At 44.6% G+C, this 21,156-nt stretch overlaps 1 protein-coding gene across 1 annotated transcript; it reads right to left on the bottom strand.

The window, feature by feature from the left end:
* Positions 1-14,587: 14,587 nt before the first annotated feature.
* Positions 14,588-20,600, bottom strand: LOC143595775 (putative protein S-acyltransferase 14). The gene is made up of 7 exons (XM_077074712.1): positions 20,185-20,600; positions 15,901-16,123; positions 15,712-15,803; positions 15,478-15,601; positions 15,300-15,385; positions 15,165-15,230; positions 14,588-14,747 (listed from the first exon to the last, which is right to left on the bottom strand). Exons 1-7 carry the CDS (start codon positions 20,392-20,394, stop codon positions 14,622-14,624), a joined length of 927 nt encoding a protein of 308 aa, XP_076930827.1. The 5' UTR covers positions 20,395-20,600; the 3' UTR covers positions 14,588-14,621.
* Between the last annotated feature and the right edge of the window lie 556 nt (positions 20,601-21,156).

The following is a 21,156-nucleotide window of genomic DNA, read 5'->3' as shown; positions in this document are numbered from 1 at the left end:
GAACATTACATATAACTTCATATAAAACAATCTTATTGTCCAAATATGCAAAGCAAAAGACATCATTTTCAATCATTTAATCCTTTCTGAAGAAGCGTGGATCGACTCACTGGTAGACGATCTACTTTCCTCGGGTATGATTATACTATTTCACCGATGGTTTTCTTGGATCTGGGTTCTTCCACCTACAAAATGAACAGCACCGTCAACTTACCCCTCAGAAAGGGACAGAGGGGTCCTCTTTGGGGTAACCCTCCGGTGTGAGAATAAGTATTTGTGGGAGAAGATAATAATATGTGAGAGTAAGGAATTTGAAGTGTATTGCTTAATAGCTGAATACTCTGTTATTGGATGTTATCTGATGATCTCTCCTTGTGGAGTTGATGCTGTATTTATAGTGCTAGGGTTTCCAATGATTGGGCTCAGACCCAATTAGGGTTTTGTTGGCCTCTTCCAGTTGCTTTGCGCCACGTGTCCTTTGGGACACCTGGTGCTTTTTCATTGGTTATAATCACGTGGTAGCACAGGGGTTATGCTGAGTTGTCCACCTTTCATTTGGCAGCTGTCAACATCAGCATATTCTTATTCCTTAAAAAGATACCTTCTGGAAGGTTGTCTGACGTGCACAATCAAGGTTGCCCTAATCCTGATTTGGATAAGGACGAGGTTGATTATGTGCATGTGTGATATGCGCCAATCCTGAGGATGCGCGAGGTCTTCTCTTTATTCTCACGCGCAGGTGTTTAATGCGCAGATGTGATATGCACGAGCATGTGATATGCGCCGCGCGCTGATACGCCACGCGCATATGTGATATGCGTGAGCATATGTGATGCCTGGGCATATGATGCCTGAGCATGTGTGGTGCCTGGGCATATGATGCCTGAGCATGTGATGCATGAGCATATGTGATATGCGCCATGCGCATAGGTTTTGGCTTTGTGCCTTCATAGTGTCTTGATTTCAAACCTCTTGTCTATATCTTGTGGGTTGACCCGCCTTGCTCGGTGTTGAGGCGGGTACATACCTCTTCAAGCCCCCCCAGTCTAATGTGTGTCTTGTCTCGCGCGAGCGAGGCAAGATAGATATTAGACTTTAGTTTGTTCTTTTAGTAGGGGTTTGTCTTTTTCTTCTTATTATTCATCGTTGCGCGAAATTCTATCCTTTTGGTTGCAAACGAATCGTCCCTATACGTGGTTGGTTGTTGCTGACGTGGGCCAGTGATGGAGACGTGTCAGACTTTTCGTGTGCTCGAGGTGCTACAGTTGCCTTTCGTGTCCCCTCACATGCTGTCAGGGACACGTGTCGCGCTTGCGTTGGTCCGTTCCTGCGAGTGGTGGCGCGTGAATTCTGGCAGCAGCTGTACAGTTTCTTTTCGTGTCCCCTCACACAGTGTCATGTACACGTGTCGCGCTCCCGTTGGCTTACACCTGCGAGTGGGGGCGCGTGAAGTCCGATCAGCACCAATTCTTCTCTCTCCTGGGCCTATAAAAGCCAACCCTTTGAGTTTTTTATCCTTCATCTTCTTGTTTATTATTCAGAGTTCTTTTCTTTCTTTCCTTGTCTTCTGCTTACCTTTGTTCTGCTTCCAGGTCCCTGTTCTTCAGATCATCCTTTGTTCGTTGTCACAGTTGTATGTCTGATAGCTCAGACAACACAATCTCCCCCATCCATTGCCGTAGAAAATCGTTAGTAATGTCTACATTGAAGAAGACCGGCAAGGGGAAGAAGGCTGCTGAGGTCTCATCGGAGGAGGTAGGGAGGACCAAGGCCGTGAAGAGGTGGAATGAAATCCCCTGCAAACTGAGGCAGGCCGATCTTGACAGCCTTATCGCCTCTCAGGGTTTTCCCCCTCTGTTTGGCTGCATGTTGCCTGGGGCCGGGCAAACGGCGGCGGACCCGCCTGCCGGCTATATATCCTTGTATTGCCATTTTTTTCAGCCACTGCAACCTTCGTCTCCCGATGACAAGGTTTGTGGGTGCGCTGCTTAAGTTTTATGGGATTCATATATCCCAAGTCCATCCGTTTGGACTCGTGCGCATGACTCACTTTGAGTTCATGTGCAAATCTCAGCGCGAGGAGCCCACCCCTCGGCGCTTTCAGTTTTTTTACAAGCCCAAGATCCAAGACTCTTGGTTCTCTTTTATTCCTCGCAGTCAGAAGGTGAAGTGCTCCACTGTTTCATTCAAGAGTCTTCATGACTGGTCTGAGAGGTTTTTTTACATCAGGGCTGGTGTGATCCCTATCCGCATGACCATGCGCGAGATCTCTTCTGCGCCTGCGGATGTGGGTGTCCTCAAGAACCTAACTGGCGCCTGGGTTAATAAGTTGACCGCTGAACCATCCCCCGCCAAGAACATTTGTGAGGAGGCGTTGGTGGGGGTTGGTATGAGCAGGAGGTGGGCGGACAGCGCGACTGAGCCCGTTATCCAAGTCGACGGCTTGTGTAAGTTTATGTCATTGCTTTACTTCTGCGCGAATATAATTCTTTTTGCTGATATCATTTGACTTGTTTTGTGCAGTCACCAAGGAGTATATCCACGCCGCATATGATGAGCATATGGAGGGTGGCTCCGTCGCGCTCGGCGCTGGGGAGGTTGGTTTCCCCGATCGCTTTGATGACATGTTCATCCCTGTTGATCTGGGATTTGTCTTCGACAGCGATGCGCCTGGTAATCCTTTGTACTTATGCATTTTTCCTTATAATACCAAATTTTGCTAACAATTCTGTTGCGTGTATTGTAGATGCGCTCGAAAACTACGAGCTGGAGCTCGCGGAAGAGGAGGAGGAGGAGGCGCCCCAACTAAAGCGTAAAGCTAAGGGGAAAACTGGCGCGGGGGCCAGTAAGAAACAGAAGAAAGATGTTGCCCCTGTTGTTCAGGATCCTCCTACTCAGGCGGGGGGATTTGGGAAAACCCAGGAGTTTACCACCAAGGTTTCCTTGTCTTCCCTGCCTCAAAAAGTGGGCAGACCTCCTGTCCACCTGAGGCATGGTGCCACTACCTCCTCCCTTCGCGCGGCGGAAAAGGGAAGCGGTGTTGCGCCTTCGACAGGTATACTTTGCTTATCCTTTGATTATCTTTTGTGGTTCTATGAGCGCGATTCTGATAGAATTACTAATGAATCTTTGCTCACTCAAATGATTGTAGAGCCTGCGACAGCGCAACAAGATGCCGAGGCTGCGCCGGAGGTCGCTTCGAAGTCCCCTGTTTTACCCTCAAAGAAGGGTAGAATGGACTTCATGGCGATGTTTGCTTCGCGAACGGAGTTGCGCCAAGGTACGTATTGCGCTCTTATTTTCTGACTTTCTTTTAGATCAAGTCATGAACCATTTCTTTTTGTTGATTTTTTCATAGAAGCCGTAGCTGGCGTACAAGCTGCTGGCGGCACTCCTGGCGCCGGTGCCAGCGCTATTGGCTCTGCTCCTGCTCCTGCAAGCGATGAATCTCCCCTCATCGGGGATTACTAAGGAGCAGGAGGCCGTTTTGCGCGCCGACCTGGCGGCGTCGAGACCTCCCTCACCTCCTCCTGCGCACAGCCCTCCTCGCGAGACCGATTTTGGCTCTAGGTCGCAGGAGAAAAGGCCTGTTTCCGAGGAGGATGAGGAGTTTGAAGTTGAAGACTCCGACCGCGATCGCGCCAGTCCTGCAGCGCCACGAGGCTTCGCGGCGGAGCCTTCTCGTGGGGCTGGCGCTGACTTTTCTGCTTCATCCCCGCAGGTATTTGTTCTTTTTTGCTCCGCTGCGCGGACTTCCATCTTAATGTTTTGATGACTTAGATAATTACTTTGTTTTTGCAGGAAGCCGATCACATTTACCGCCCGAGATGGAATATTACTGAAGACAGCACATTTCAGTCCATGGGTGTGTGTGCGGAATTCTGGGCTCATGCTGTGCCTCCATCTGAAAGGAGGTTCCAGGAGTACCGCGCTCGCGACGACTTGCTCAACGATCATATGTTTGCTGGGTCGGCCTTCTTTGCTGCCTCCCAAGAGCTTCGCAATGATTACGTAAAAGTACGTGATGCTCTTGCGGAAGCCAAGCAAGAGGCTAAGGTGTCTGCTTGGCATCTTTCTGATGCTCGCGAGAGAGCTGAGAAGCTCCAAGCAGAGCTCAGTGAGAACAGAGCAAGTGCCAACAGCGCCTTCGTGAAGCGCGGTCATGAGCTTCAGGCTGCGCGGGAGAAGCTGCAGGCGGCGGAGGCGGACGCGGCCAAGTACGCGCGCAGAGCGCCCGACTTGGAGCTAGAGGCGGAGGCGCGTGACCAGGCTCTTGTCCAGTCTATCACTGAAAAATCATCACTGGAGAGTGAGGTTGCGCGCCTGAAGAAGGAACTGGCGTCCGCGCAGGCCGAGAAGGATGAAGCCTTGGCGATGGCAGCGTCTAGCCAGGAAGCACTTGATTCCGCGCGGGCGGAAAAGGAAGAAGCCTTGGCGGCAGCAGCGTCCGACAAAGAGGAGCTAAAAAAGACTAAGGAAACTGTTGAGTTGTTAAACTCTCAGGTTCCTGCCCTCGAGACGACTGTTTCTTCTCTCGCGCAGGATCGCCAATGGCTAGTCTCACAGGGCATGACTCGTTGCGCTTATGCGATGAAATATTCAGACGAGTTTCAGGCCCTTGTGATGGATTGCAACGCTGCCGCGCGCTTGGTTGGTCGAGCTGAAGGGTTTAAGGATGGCTATGAATATGGGATGTTGAAGAAGAACCCATCCGAATACCCTTATCAGAGCGACGTTGCCTGCGCGGACATGGCCGCGATGGGGGAGAAGTATTTGAATACTCCCATTCCCATCCTTGGGCAGGTATTTTAACTTTAATGAGATTACTTTGATTTATTTTCCAAGTATTTTTGTACTCATATTTTTGCTTATGATTTGCAGATATCCGCGCTTGCTGACCAGCCCGACCTCGGCGCGCTAAAGAAATTACTTGACGAGTGCGAAGGGGCTGGTGGCGGCGATGATGGCGCGGGGAATACTGCTCCTGCAAGCGGCTCTGGCGTGGCCAAAGGATCCGCTCCTGACACTACTGTGATAGAAGACTCCATTCAAGATGAACAACTTGACTATGGTCAGTTTGGAGATGACGAGGAGCAGGCTGCGCCAGATGCTGAGGGCGGTGATGAGGATGATGAAGAGGCTGATGTCAACGTGGAGACTTGAGAAGCCCTTCATGTTTTTTATTTTTATTTGTAGTTTGTATCTCATCTTGTAAACTTGTAAATTTCAACGCTTTGGAATGAAATGTTGTTTTTCCCTTCTTCGCATCTTGCGCATTTCCCATTCATCTCTTTATATTGAATGTTTGCTTGTTGAATATAAGATATGCTTGCACGTTGAAATAAGAACAAGGTTGTAAGGAAATTATTATACTTAATCCTTGTCATATTGTAAGTGATTTCGCCATATCTTGATTATGTTGACACGTGTCTTGGCGTTTCCATTATTCCTCTTTTGCGCTTCGTTATCGCGCATTATGGAATTATGAGTTTTTTTTTTTTTTTTTTTTTAGCCTTTACGTGTCAATGTGTTACTCAGATATTCATTACAATTTTATGCGCGACCTCGACCTGAGACCTTAACAACTATGTTTTGGCATTTGCTTTGCCTTAGTTGTGTTTAGGTATTTTATGGTCAGGCTGCGCAGCATGTAGGATGGATGTTGTGAGTGATTTGAGCTAAGGCTCACATTATTGGGCTAAGGCCCTGAGCTAAGGCTCATAATTTTGGGCTAAGGCCCTGACGTTTTAGAGTTAAGACTCGTTAACGCGTTTGCGCATGTATGTATTACTTCGTTTTATTTTGTTTTGATGTCAATACAATGTTGTCATATTGCTCAAAATTAATAAAGGGAAGTGTGAAACATGTATGCAAAGGGTAATATAATTGGGCTAAGGCCCTGTCGTTTTAGAGTTAAGACTCGTTAACGTGTTTGAGCTTGAAGCTCGCGCATGTATGTTTTACTTCGTTTTTATTTCATTTTGATGTCAATACAATGTTGTCATATTGCTCAAAACTAATAAAGGGAAGTGTGAAACATGTATGCAAAATAGAATCCACATTAAGAGAAGATAGCGCGTATCATTATTCATAATGGCTTAAAAAGCCTTGATTACAAACTTGACATTTTTACATGAAACATTTTCTAAGCTGTGCTGCGTTCCATGCGCGCAGGATCTTCTTTCCATTCAAATCTTTTAAGGTGTATGCGCCTTTTCCCAATTCTTCCAAGACTTGATAAGGTCCCTCCCAATTGGGGGACATTTTTCCCGGGGGTATCGCGCGACTAGCTTCATTGTTTCGAAGGACAAAATCATTTTTCTTGAAGTGGCATTCTTTCACGCGCTGGTTGTAATATTTTTCCAGTTTTTTCTTGTATTTGGCTTCACTGATGATAGCCGCCTCTCTGCGCCCTTCAAGTAAGTTGAGATCCAACCTTCTTTCGCGCTCGTTATCAATCTTGCTCATCATGAGCACTCTATGGGATGGGCACCCAATTTCTGCTGGAATCATTGCCTCTGTTCCATAGGTTAGGCTGAACGGGGATTCGCCATTGCTGGTTTTGCTTAATGTCCTGTGTGCCCACAGGACATTAGGTAGCTCTTCGACCCAAGAATGGGATTCTCCCTCTAACCTTTTCTTCAGCCCATTCAGCAAGCTTTGGTTAGCGCGTTCCACTTGGCCATTCCCCTGAGGGTGATAAACTGAAGTGAAAATTTGGTTGATGTGCAATTCCTTGAGCCAGCTGGATATCTTCTTGTCAGTGAATTGCTTGCCATTATCGCTCACAATTTCCATGGGCAAGCCAAAACGGCATATGATGTGGCTCCATATAAACTGCTTCATCGCTTCGGCTGTGATTTTTGCTAGTGGCTTGGCTTCAACCCATTTTGTGAAATAGTCTACTGCCACTACCAAAAATTTTACTCGCCCTTGCGCTTGCGGTAGGGGACCCACAATGTCGATTGCCCATTTGTGGAAAGGCCATGCGGAGGTCACCGGAATCAAGTTGTTCTTTGGCCGCATGGTGTTTGGCGCATAGCTCTGACATGCTTTGCATTTTTGGATCTCTTTTAGAGCGTCCAAGTACATGCCAGGCCAATAGTAACCTGCGCTCATTGCCTTGGCAACCACCATGCGCGGGCCAGCATGTATTCCACAGATTCCTTTGTGTATCTCTCTGATCACATAACTTGCTTCTTCAGCATCTAGGCATTTCATGAGCGGCCCAAGATAAGAGCGTCGATATAATGTGCCATCAAGGAGTTCATAGTTCTGCGACTTGTGTCTTATCTTCCTCGCCTGTGCGCGATCATCTGGTACCTTTCCCTCCTTCAAGAATTCCATTATTGGAGTTATCCATGATGAAGGGGTTGTATGAGTTACAAGGACAGACTTCGCTACCACTGACGGGTTGCTCATTACTTCTACCCTGACATCTTTGCCAAAGTGATCAAAACTGGTTGATGCCATCTTACACAGCGCGTCAGCAGATTTGTTTTCACTGCGCGGAATATGAATGATTCTGAAGCAGTCAAATTGCTCGATGAGCTTTTTCGCCTGCTCTAGATACAGAGGCATGGTGTTCTCCTTGGCATCATAAAGGCCATTGACCTGTGCTGCTACCAAGTATGAATCAACATGGGCCTCCAGCTTTTTAACTCCGAATTTGTGCGCGATGCGCAAGCCAGCCAGCAGGGCTTCATATTCAGCTTCATTGTTGGTGCTTTTGAAGTCCAACCTGATGGCGTAAGTATATTCATGATTCTCTGGATCTACCAGTTTTAGGCCTGCGCCGGACCCTTCGTTGTTTGAAGCTCCGTCAGTGAACAATCTCCAACCATTTTCTTCATCATTGGCTCGCGGAGGGTCTGCCTCGCGCTGAGCCTCTTCAATTTTTCCTTCGGGGACTTCGGCAATGAAATCAGCCAAGACTTGTCCCTTGATTGCTGGACGAGGCTTATAGGCGATCGTGTGCTCTCCTAATTCCAGCGCCCATTTTGTTAGCCTTCCTGAGAGCGCCGGGCGCCGCAAGACTTGCTGGATGTTGTAACCAGTCAGAACTTCAATGGGATGACCATTGAAATATCTATGAAGCTTGCGCGATGCGTGTGTTAGTGATAAAACTAACTTTTCCATGATGGAGTAGCGCGTCTCAGGATCTGTCAGCACCCGACTCACATAGTATATTGGCTTTTGGATTCCCTTGCGATCCACCAATAATACTGCGCCGATGGCGCGCTCTCCTGCTGATAGGTATAATGTCAAAGTTTCACCAGGAAGTGGAGCTGTGAGCGCGGGCAGATTTATCAAACATTCTTTTATCTCCCTGAAAGCTTTCTCGGCCTCAGGAGTCCATTTGAATTGGCTTTTCTTTAAGCAATTCCTCAATGTGTTGACAAATGGGGTAGATTTGCTTGCATGGTTCGCTAGGAACCTGTTGATTGAAACCAATCTACCATTCAGCTTCTGGACCTCTTTCATGGTGGATGGCGAGGGCATGTCAAGGATGGCCTCCACCTTCTCAGGGTTCACCTTGAAACCATCCTTGGTGACCATTACACCTAGAAATTTTCCCTCTAGTACGCCGAAAGTACATTTGCTCGGATTGAGCTTCATGTTAACTTCCTTTAGGCGCCCAAGGGTTTCTTCGATGTCTTTGAGCATTTGCTTTTCCTCCCTGCTCTTGATCACCAAATCATCCACATAGACTTCTAGGTTTCTTCCGATTTGCTCGCTGAAAACGGCATCCATAAGTCTTTGGTAGGTGGCGCCCGCATTCTTCAAACCAAAGGGCATTTTTGTGTAGCAAAAAACACCCTTGTCGGTTCTAAATGCGGTCTTGTCCTCATCTTGTGGTGCCATTTGAATCTGGTGATAGCCTTTGTAGGCATCCAGGAAACATTTGAGCTTGAATGGCGCCACGGAGTCCACCTTTGCGTCGATATTTGGGAGGGGGTAACAATCTTTTGGGCACGCTTTGTTGAGGTCTTTGAAGTCAATGCACATCCTCCACGACCCGTTACTTTTCTTTACCATCACAGGATTGGCTACCCACGTCTGGTATCGTATCGGGCGGATGATGTTTGCGCGCAGTAAATCCTCAACCTGCTCATTCATGGCCCTCACTTTCTCATCCCCCATGACTCTCTTCTTTTGAGCAATTGGCTCTACAGACTTGAACGTGTTGAGAGAATGTTGTGCCAGGTCTCGCGGAACCCCAGTCATATCAGAGTGTTGCCACGTGAAGACCGACATATATGCTGTGAGCAACCTTTTCATTCTCAACCTCGTGACGTCTGATATCGTAGCGCCAATTGTGATTTTTGGCTCCGGGAATTTCGGGTTGAGAATCCATTCTTCTGGCGCGTTTTCTGCCGTTGGAATTTTCATTCTCCCCTCCCGCGGAGTACTTGTCACTGCGCACAAATGATCTCGGTATACAAAAGTTACACCTGTTGGTGTTGGGAACCCCAACGCGCCGTGCGCTGGTGACGGTATGGCGTTGAATTGGGCAATCGTTCCCCTACCCAAGATCATATTGTGGCAAGAAGTGGTGGGCAAGACCAAGAAGTTAACAACTTCGGCTCGCTTGTGTTTCTCATCCCCCATAGTTAGCTCAAATTGTATTTGACCTAGGGGATGAATGATTTCATTTGAAACACCAGAGATTGGTGCATTCACAATTTCAAGCCTTGCTTGGTCTGCCGGATCCAGTTTCCTGAAACATTGCTCATACATGATGTCTGACTCGCTGCCAGTGTCCACCAGGACTTTTGACACTTCGTAATGAGCAATGTGTGTAGTGATGACCAGAGGACTGCTAATTGAAGGGCCTCCCCTGATTCTTGGGAAGATTACTTGTTGCTCGCGCCAATCTCCTTGGATTTGCGCGCTTCTTTTTCTTGATGTTTGCCCTTGCCTTCCTCCCTCGGCTACACAGATTCTTTTGTACTTTTTGCTGGCAGAGGCTCCTTCTGGTTGTTCATTTTCTGGTCTTGAGTTTTTTACCAGGTGAGCCAGCTTGCCTGATTTCACATCCTTTTCAATTGCATCCTTCAAGTGGTGGCATGCATCAGTGTTGTGTCCTGTGGACTTGTGAAACTCACAGTACTTGCCACTGTCTGATGGTCCCTTGTAGTGTAGTGGCTTGGGGCTTTTGAATTGGACATTCTCAGTGCTTAACACCTGTGAAGGCGTTTTAGTGAGGGGAGTCCATATTCTTGGCAGAGGTCTGTTAGGATCTCTGCCGCCTTCCCTCTTGTCACCCTCCCCGCGATTACGAACATCTTTTTGGGGCTGGAGTGAGCTTGGTTGCGCCTGCTTTTCTGCGGAAGAAAAACTGGTTGGTTGCAACCTGGACCATACAGAGTTCTGTTTGCCCCTTTTTTCTTTGCTGCGCGGTGACTCAGCTTGATGCGCTCTTTCTCTTGCCCTATCTTGGGCAATTTGTTTTTCATTTCTCGCGAAGACTCGCGATGCTTCCATTAGTTTGGCCCAAGTGGTGGGCATGCCATCTCTGCTTACGAGAGCTCGGCGGAGTTGATCACTGCGCGCGCCTTGTATAAAGGCCACGCGCAGGAGTTGCTCAGTTATACCTCCGATTGCCAGAGACTCCTGATTGAAACGTGTTATGTAGTCTTCAATCGTTTCATCATTCCTGCGCACGCAGTGCATGATGTCATCAGGGTCGCGCGTGTGTCTGCGCTGCTGTACGAAGTGGGCTTGGAACTTTTCCAATAGTTCCTCGAACCCATCGATTTGCCCAGTCGGCAAGCTCTCGAACCAGACACGCGCCGCGCCCGTGAGGCAGCGAGCAAACATGTGACACCATGTTGGCATCGTCCAGCTCTCTAGGTTTCCCGTGTTGTAAAAACCTTGCAAGAAATCATCTGGATCTGTTGTGCCGTCATATTTGCAAGAAATCATCTGGATCTGGGGTATGGTACTAAACCCGGTTTTACGACCTTAAATTTATTATGTTTGGCTTATTTTATTATATGGACTAATACAATGTTATTGGGCTGAGGGGGTTTTGTGGAGGTAACCCTAACTGGGCTAGGCCCATTAGGGTACCATGATGGTGGCCATGAGACTCTCTATATAAGGAGGTCTCCACCTCCTTATTAAAGGGTCATGCTCAATAAGAGCCACCACCACTTTTTATGTCTGTAAACAAGAGATTCCTCAGGATTTCTTAGCAGTCACCTCCACACCCCCGAAAAACCATTGCAGGTCTCAAGCAGCCGAAGAAGAAGATCAAAATGTGGTTCGTTCATCTCGAAAAACCGTGGAAACATCGTCATGGATCAGGTCAGATTCATTTCATGCTTCGACATTGGCGCCATCCGTGGGACGGCAACGAACTACCCTCCGATCTTCATCTCGGCTGTCAGATCTCTCCCAGGAAAAACCCAGATCTGGAAGTTTACAGAAAAAAGGCTTCAAGGCTTGTTCTATTAAAGCTCAAAAAGATCCATAGATCTAAAAGAGGCTTCCAGATCTGTGCGAAAAGAAACTGCCGGACTCGAATGATCAAGTCTCCGGATCTGTGATGGTTTTAAATCTGCTCCGAGCTTCAGATCTATCCAGATCTGATTTACAGATCTAGATCTAGATTACAGACCTGGATTTTATGTTTAAAATTGCAGGTCTAACTCTTAAATTGCAGATCCAAAAATTACCAGACTTCCGCCGCCATGTACGCGCGCCCGCGGGTTCTCATTCCGCAGCCGTGCATGTGCCACCGCGGAAACCACCATGTGGGTTTTGCGCAAGAGACCTCCGCCATGCACGCGCACTCGCGAGTCACCACTCCATCGCCGTGCATGCGTGCATCAGGCCTCACGCCAAACTTAAAGGTTGGGAATCCTCATAATATCCCATATGGCTACGCGCCAAACTTAAAGGTTGGGAATCCTCATAATATCCCATATGGCTACGCGCCAAACTTCAAGGTTGGGAATCCTCATAATATCCCATATGGCTACGCGCCAAACTTCAAGGTTGGGAATCCTCATAATATCCCGTATGGCTACGCGCCAAACTTCAAGGTTGGGAATCCTCAGAATATCCCATATGGCTACGCGCCAAACTTCAAGGTTGGGAATCCTCATAATATCCCGTATGGCTACGCGCCAAACTTCAAGGTTGGGAATCCTCATAATATCCCGTATGGCTACGCGCCAAACTTCAAGGTTGGGAATCCTCATAATATCCCGTATGGCTACGCGCCAAACTTCAAGGTTGGGAATCCTCATAATATCCCGTATGGCTACGCGCCAAACTTCAAGGTTGGGAATCCTCATAATATCCCATATGGCTACGCGCCAAACTTAAAGGTTGGGAATCCTCATAATATCCCATATGGCTACGCGCCAAAACTTCAAGGTTGGGAATCCTCATAATATCCCATATGGCTACGCGCCAAACTTAAAGGATGGGAATCCTCATAATATCCCATATGGACAAGCGCCAAACTTAAGGGTTGGGAATCCTCATACCACATGCTCACGCATCACATATGCTCACGCATATTACACATGCTTACGCATCACATGCTCACACATATCACAGTCTACGCGCACGCGCATGCAACATCTGCGCGCGGCGCGGGACATAAAGCCTACGCGCACGCGCATGCAACATCTGCGCGTGGCGCATAACACAAAACCAAAGTCTACGCGCACGCGCATGCAACATCTGCGCGTGGCGCGGGACATAAAGTAGCTCGTAAGCCGCCTCGCGTGCAAGCTTTATTATTCATACAGCTCATAAGACGCCTCGCGCGCAAGCTGTTACTATTCTTATAGCTCGTAAGACGCCTCGCGCGCAAGCTTTGTTATTCATACAGCTCATAAAACGCCTCGCGCGCAAGCTGTTACTATTCTTATAGCTCGTAAGACGCCTCGCGCGCAAGCTTTTTTATTCATACAGCTCATAAGACGCCTCACGCGCAAGCTGTTACTATTCTTATAGCTCGTAAGACGCCTCGCGCGCAAGCTTTATTATTCATACAGCTCATAAGACGCCTCGCGCGCAAGCTGTTACTATTCTTATAGCTCGTAAGACGCCTCGCGCGCAAGCTTTATTATTCATACAGCTCATAAGACGCCTCACGCGCAAGCTGTTACTATTCTTATAGCTCGTAAGACGCCTCGCGCGCAAGCTTTATTATTCATACAGCTCATAAGACGCCTCGCGCACAAGCTGTTATTATTCTTATAGCTCGTAAGACGCCACGCGCGCAAGCTTTTATTATTCATACAGCTCATAAGACGCCTCGCGCGCAAGCTGTTACTATTCTTATAGCTCGTAAGACGCCACGCGCGCAAGCTTTATTATTCATACAGCTCATAAGACGCCTCGCGCGCAAGCTGTTATTATTCTTTTAGCTCGTAAGACGCCTCACGCGCAAGCTTTTATTATTCATACAGCTCATAAGACGCCACGCGCGCAAGCTGTTATTATTCATACAGCTCATAAGACGCCTCGCGCGCAAGCTGTTATTATTCTCATAGCTCGTAAGACGCCTCGCGCGCAAGCTTTATTATTCTTATAGCTTGTAAGACGCCACGCGCGCAGGCTTCATTATTCTCATAGATCCATAAGTCGCCTCGCGCGCAGGCTTCATTATTTTTACAGCTCGTCACCATCATGAAGAAAACCTCCCAAAACTCAAAGACAAGGCCAAAGAACAGGGAAAAAACTGCCTCATAGCCTAACACACCTCATAAAGTCCAGCGCTCCACCTAGACGCTTGCGCGTCCAGGAGCAACACTGGACTTGGGGGGGCTGGCTGGGGTATGGTACTAAACCCGGTTTTACGACCTTAAATTTATTATATTTGGCTTATTTTATTATATGGACTAATACAATGTTATTGGGCTGAGGGGGTTTTGTGGAGGTAACCCTAACTGGGCTAGGCCCATTAGGGTACCATGATGGTGGCCATGAGACTCTCTATATAAGGAGGTCTCCACCTCCTTATTAAAGGGTCATGCTCAATAAGAGCCACCACCACTTTTTATGTCTGTAAACAAGAGATTCCTCAGGATTTCTTAGCAGTCACCTCCACACCCCCGAAAAACCATTGCAGGTCTCAAGCAGCCAAAGAAGAAGAACAAGATGTGGTTCGTTCATCTCGAAAAACCGTGGAAACATCGTCATGGATCAGGTCAGATTCATTTAATGCTTCGACACTTTCAATCTCATTTTGAGTATAACATCACTTCCAAACACATATTACTTCATATAAAGCAAAACCATTGGCATAAATAAACCACAAACACAAACAAACCAACACAAAGATGCAAGTTCATTACATGAGGGCGGTTCTTCAAACCGTTACTAATGTAATTTCGTGACAACAACCATATACACAGCTCACACTAACTTCATCAATCCCAACCGGAAAACTGTATACATTTAAATAACTTTTCGTTTCTCCAACTTTCCCGGCTTACAGCGTTACTACTACTTTTACAAAAGTTAAAAAACACCTATAACTTAAATTAGTGGCAATCCATTCAGTGCATCACGTGTGTTGGTAGTTGATGTGGGGGGGGGGGGGGGGGTTGTTTGATGCTATAAATGAAGTAAAGTTTAAATTGAGGAAAGTTTTAGAATTCTTGGGCGTCCAAATCCGGTTTCGATGGATACTCGAGGCCTTGAAGGGCGGGCATTCTTCGCAAATCTTCGTCAGTATAAGTTGGAATAAACCAATATCTTTGTACCGTCCCAAATACCTGAAATTTTCACGAGATTCGTAGCTAAAGTAAATAATATAAAAAACCATGTCTTCAAGTTAAAGTTAATTATTTACCTAGTCATTAAACTAAGAGGTTTAGCTGGTGTGATATAGCATTTACTATAGTTTTGTTAGCATAGTATTTAGCCTTGCTTAGTCAAACGATGAATATTTATTTGGACCATTTCTAAAATGGTCAAAAGAAAAACTTTGAAACCAAAAGGTTGAGGAAAGATAATAATGATGTCACAAGCATAGTATATTAATAGTATTGTCCAAAGTCTAGGTTATATAATTCGATAGAAATGTTTGACTTGACCAAATATCTCAAATTCGCTTTAGCAAAGTCAAAGTAACCGGTTGGTTCAAACTTCAAAGGTCAAATACTATATGATTCAAAAGAATGAAATGGCACCTGTTCAAAGTTTCTCTTGCGACCAAGATCATAACGCCATTTTGGTGTGGTCTTCTTCTCGTATGCCTGATCATAACAACATTTTAACGGGTTATATGGGTCCTTTGTAAACAATTAAAGTTAAATAAGCAATACCTCAATTGTCGTGGTATTAGCAGACACCAACGAAATGTGCATGATTAGAAACCCGAAAACGCTTAAAGCAAAAGCCAAATTCAAGACTGCAAAAAAGAATAGCCAGTTACATAACTGAACAAAAGATAGCAAAAATTAAAAGGTTAAAAAAACGTAAACTTGCTTCATTTGATATTACCAAAAGCGAGAAAAGTGGTTGCTAGAGTGCTAGGTGACCCCGGAATCTCTCCATCACTAAAGAACGCTATGAAATGCGGTAACAAGGCCAAAGTTACAACCGTTGTCTCGAGAAACGTGTAGAACTGTGTTAAGTAACAAAAATATCACAAAAAAGATTTGACATAATATCAATTAACACCAAAAGGGTATTTTAGACATTTCACCAAAAGGACGATAGAATTATCAAACATACCAAGAAGAGAAGGAAGTACTTGTAGTTTAGTGCCCCGACACAATTAACAACCCACACGCAATGATGATCCATTTTCAGTACACACCTTCCACCTATAAAAACGCAACAAAACATATATTCTTTATAATATTCAAAACGTAGAACGAAACACGCACAAGGGTTATAAATAACGTAAGAAATTGAACTCACAAACAGAACAATGGTGGCACCGAGGCGGTTTTAACTGGTTACACTTGCGACAATAACGGATTCTTGAATTGGATGGATCAAGTGTAGTCAATGGCCCAAATTCAGACACTTCCAATGGATTAATTTCGCCTCTTTCTTGATCCACTAGAGGCCTATAGTTAGGTGGTACACCACCCGGGTCCGTGAAGACAACAGAAAAATAACTCCATAATAGCATCACCAGCTGGATCATCATAATTGTTAGTTAATAACAATAATAATAATAATAGTTAAAAAATTGTTCAAAAAAGGGGTAGCGGCGCAGCTTGTTGCCCGCTTGCCTTCTGTTTCGATGTAATCCAAAAGATAAATTATTAATGATAAAGTAATAAATATTGAGTATTGCTAAGAATATGAAACTAATTATTGCATGATAAGCATAAGAATCTTTCTATTGCATATTTCTTGAATTAAATTAATGGGAATTGGCATATATCAAACGAATAGACATGAAAGACTAAACATTTTATAACAAAGTACCAAATAAGAAGGTATTTGGATGTTCTTTTAAACTAATTACAGTTACTTTATAACTACTAATGGTCAAAAAAATTAGATTTGGATAAGTAGGTAATCCCGGAATTTATGATGATAATTTCATTCTTTCCATTTTTGAACTTATAATCATTAAAAGTGTATTTAACTTGATTGACTCAAAAGATATAGCTAAAACAGAAAAAGATTTACCACTAGCATATCAATTATCAAACTTTCCATAAATTACTAAAGATCTACTACACATCCCATTAAAACAATATTCCAGAATTAACAAGCAGCAAATTTTCCATAAAAGCATGACATGTGCAGCTAAAAATTCCTCTATTTACTCTTATAGTTTTATAAATTACATTAACTTGCAATATTAAGAGCTAGAACACAAACAAAACACCTTGAAAAATTATAATAGTTTCATTTTTTCCTATTTTAAACTTATCTCATTAAAAGAGTATTTAAGTTGATTAACTCAAAGATTTACTACAAGCAGATCAAATTTCCATAATTTACCAAAGATCCAATACAATCAATCAATCAATCAATCATGCCCAGTAAAATCCCACCGACAGCAAAGCTATAAGTAGGGTCTGGGGAGGGTGGGATGTAGGCACACCGTACCTCTATCCAAAGGAATAAAGAGGCGGCTTCCAGAGAGACCCTCGGCTCTAAGTACATGTGTATGAAGCAAAATAAAGGAAAATAAAGCAAAATAAAGGAAATCAAAGTTTAACAGTTATATAAAAACTACTACTAATTATAATAATATTAATAATAAGATCACAGTTTAACAGCTATATAAAAGCTAATAATAATTATAATAATAATAATAATATATGTAAGGGAAATACCATTATGGTATGTGGCCTAAATAAGTTAAGTCTAAGCCCTAAGGTATTCAATTCTCTCTAAAAATCCTTAACTTTAATTCTACTTCTCCACGAATTCCTATCCTCAACCATGTCCTCGGAGAGGTTTAGGTCTATCAAATCATGCCTAATCCTCTCATCCCAAGTCAATTTCGGTCGTCCTCTACCCCTCCTCCCCTCTATAGTAATGTTTTCTACGGATCTAACAGGATTCGTCGTCTGTCTTCTCTTTACATGTCCAAACCATCTCAATCTCCACTCTCTTATCTTGTCTGCTATGTTCGCCACCCCTAATCTCTCGCGAAACACAACGTTTCTTATTCGGTCTAGCCTTGTGTGCCCACACATCCAACGTAGCATTCTCATTTCTGCTACCTCCATCTTCCGCACTTGTGCCTTCTTGATGGCCCAACAATCTGTTCCATATAGCATTGCAGGTCTAACTGCCACCCTATAGAATTTTCCCTTTAGTTTAGTCGGGAAACTCTTGTCGCACAATATACCTGTGGCTGCTTTCCATCTACACCATCCTACCTGAACTCGGTGGGTCACATCACTGTCTAATTCCCCATCGCTCTGTACAAAAGATCCTAAATACTTGAACTTCGTCACCTGCGGGACCACCTGCCCTTCAATTGTGATCTGTGTGTCTTCATTGTCGTTTATCCCACCAAAATCACAGTGGAGGTACTCCGTCTTAGATCAGCTAATATTTAAACCTTTTGTCTCTAAGGTTGTTCGCCACTCCTCAAGCCTCATGTTTAGATCTTGTTTTTTCTCAGCAAGTAACACAATATCGTCTGCGAACATCATGCACCACGGGAGAGTCCCCTGAATCGACTTTGACAACTCATCCAATACTGCAAAAAGAAACGGGCTCAACGCTGACCCCTGGTGAAGACCTACCTCTACAGGAAAGAAATCAGTATCCCCCACTGGCGCATGGACACTTGTTTCACTCCTGGTATACATATCCATAATTATCTCTATATATTTCCTGGGCACTCTTCTACCCTCCAAGCACTCCCAGAGCACCTGTCGTGGCACACTGTCGTAGGCCTTTTCTAGGTCAATAAACACCATATGTAGATCACGCTTCTTCTCCCTATACTTTTCCATTAATCTTCTTATAAGGTGTATTGCCTCTGTGGTGGAACGCCCCGGCATGAAGCCAAATTGGTTGACCGTAACCTGAGTTTCTCGTCTAAGTCTACCCTCAATCACTCTTTCCCATAGCTTCATAGTATGACTTAGTAGTTTGATTCCTCGGTAGTTACCACAACATTGGGCGTCTCCTTTGTTCTTATAGATAGGGACTACAACGCTGCTCCTCCACTGGTCTGGCTTCTTACCTGATTTGAGAATACTATTGAACAGAGTAGTTAACCACATGACTCCTTCCTCCCCCAGACACTTCCACACCTCAATGGGTACGTTGTCTGGGCCAACCGCCTTAGACCTTCCCATCCTCCTAAGTGCATCCTTCACCTCTTCTCGTGTGATCCGACGGCAGTAGCAGTTATTCGATTGTTGTCGTTGAAAGTTTGTGTTGTCATGTTCTTCTTGGAAAGCTGTCCCATTGTTAAAAAGATTGTGGAAGTAGGTTTGCCATCTTAGCTTGATGTCCTGCTCCTTGACCAGTACATGCCCATCTGTATCCTTTATGAACTTCACCGGTCCTAGATCTTGCCTTCTACGCTCCCTGGCTTTGGCAATCTTAAACATAGCATGTTCCCCCTCTTTTGTTTCTAGACTTTCATACATCCGTTTAAAGGCCGCCTTCTTTGCTTCCACCACTGCCTTCTTCGCCTCTATCTTGGCCGTTTTGTAGTTGTCCCTCAATTCCACTCGCTCCTCCTCATTCGTGCACCTCATTAGCTCCCTAAAACATCCTTGTTTGTCCCTTATCTTGTCTTGCACTGCGTCATTCAACCACCAAGACTCCTTATGCCCACTTGTCTTTCCTGTTGTGACCCCGAGAGTCTCCTTTGCTACTTGGATGATCTTTGTCTCCATAGCTTCCCATATATGAGTTGAGTCCCCATTTAGTCGAGCCCGCGTATGCAGCATGAGTTTATCCTTAAACAGTACGAGATTTTCATCCTTCAAATTTCCCCATCGAATTCTCGGTGTACCTTTCTTCTCTCGAACAGTCACCTTATTTCTGAAGGCTATATCTGTCACTAGTAGTCGATGTTGAGTCACAACTGCCTCCCCAGGTATGACTTTGCAGTCCTTCCACCAACGTCGGTCTCCTTGCCTCATCAAAAGGTAGTCAATTTGCGTGTCGCGTCCGCCACTGCTAAAAGTGATTAAATGAGAATCTTGTTTCCTAAAAAAAGAATTTATAATACCTAGGTCATGTGCCACCGCAAACTCTAGAAGATCTGTTCCGGTCTCATTCCTATCACCAAAACCGAAACCCCCATGAACGGCTTGAAGATCTGTTCCGGTCTCATTCCTATCACCAAAACCGAAACCCCCATGAACGGCTTGAAGATCTGTTCCGGTCTCATTCCTATCACCAAAACCGAAAGATCCAATACAAATCCCATTAAAATAATATTAAAAAATTAACAAACAGCTAAACTTTCATAAAGATTATAACATGTGCAGCAAAAATTCCAAATAAACACTTATAAATTACAAAAATTTGCTATAATAAATATGAACTTGGAAATATTGAATTTCTAATTTACTACAAGCAGATCAAATTCTCCATAAATGACCAAAGATCTACTACACATCCCATAAAACAATATTCAAGAATTAACAAACAGCTAAATTTTCATAAAATATGCAGCTAAAATACCAAATAAACACTTACAAATTACAATAATTCACTACCATAAATATGAACTTAAAAAGATTAAAATTTTATTACCAGGGTATGAAATATGATCAAAACCAAAAGTGCTATGACCGAATCAAGCCCACCAGCAGCCAAAGCAGGTCCATAATTACACAACACAACAGCATAATAAGTGACACCAACAACACCAAGAACCAATAAGATCATGATGGAGCCTAAGCCTCTTAAAGCCGTACAGAATTTGAACACATTCCATGCCATCACAGCTCCAGATCTATACATAATACTCCTCAAATAAATCAGTGAAAAAGAATACCCAAATCTTGAAATTATGGAATGAATCAAGAAACCCTTGAAGGGTTTTGATAAAGATTGATTTTGGTTTGTGGGTTTTGATTTTTGGTGAATCTTGTGATGATTTTAAGGGTTTATGAATTTTAGGGAAGAAATGGTGGATACATGGTGAGAGAGAAGACTGGGGGCTTTATTTTTGTTTTGAGATAAAGGAATAGTCAGCATGAATTATGCAAATGAACTTGTGGGATTAGACGGTGCGTAGTAGCGTGCGAATTTATCCAATCATATTGTACCACGTGGTGTAATTATATTGTGTCACGTTGTGCTTACTAGATCTTGTCGGTCGTGCCAACGGTGAATTCATTCTGTTGTCGTTTGCGCTGCTGAATTCGTCTATTCTCGAGCCAACCCATCAATATTTTTCCTTTAACCCAAGCGGCCACGCTCGCCTATGGTCGTGGCGCCCGCTCACGGCGAGTGGTGAAGCGAGGGTGTTGTTGTGTTCGTGGCGGACGTGGCTCGTGCCACTCGTTGAAGCTGGTGCTCGCTTGGCCACAACGCATAGTCTTATTATTATTATTATTTGTTTATTTATTTATCGATTAATGAATTCTTAAAATGGGTTACTGACGAAATTCATCATATCAGAGTATACTGGTCAACACCCGTGAATACTCGCTTGAAAACACGATAATACGATGAGATTAAACCTATAGAGTTAATGATCGAACTAGTAATCATCACCTA

The sequence above is a fragment of the Bidens hawaiensis genome, unplaced genomic scaffold (genome assembly GCF_021521415.1).
Source record: "Bidens hawaiensis isolate Kalapana, Puna unplaced genomic scaffold, B.hawaiensis_p1.1 tig00045529_1, whole genome shotgun sequence".
In the NCBI taxonomy this organism is placed as follows: Eukaryota; Viridiplantae; Streptophyta; class Magnoliopsida; order Asterales; family Asteraceae; genus Bidens; species Bidens hawaiensis.
This window is presented reverse-complemented; position numbering and strand designations above follow the sequence as displayed.

Excerpts from the sequence above, each read along its gene's own strand:
- LOC143595775 (XM_077074712.1), bottom strand. The coding sequence starts at position 20,394 with ATGTATAGATCTGGAGCTGTGATGGCATGGAATGTGTTCAAATTCTGT. Across the intron at positions 16,124-20,184 it reads TGATCATATTTCATACCCTG|CTGGTGATGCTATTATGGAG; the intron begins GTAATAAAATTT and ends ATGATGATCCAG. Across the intron at positions 15,602-15,711 it reads AGTACTTCCTTCTCTTCTTG|TTCTACACGTTTCTCGAGAC; the intron begins GTATGTTTGATA and ends TACTTAACACAG.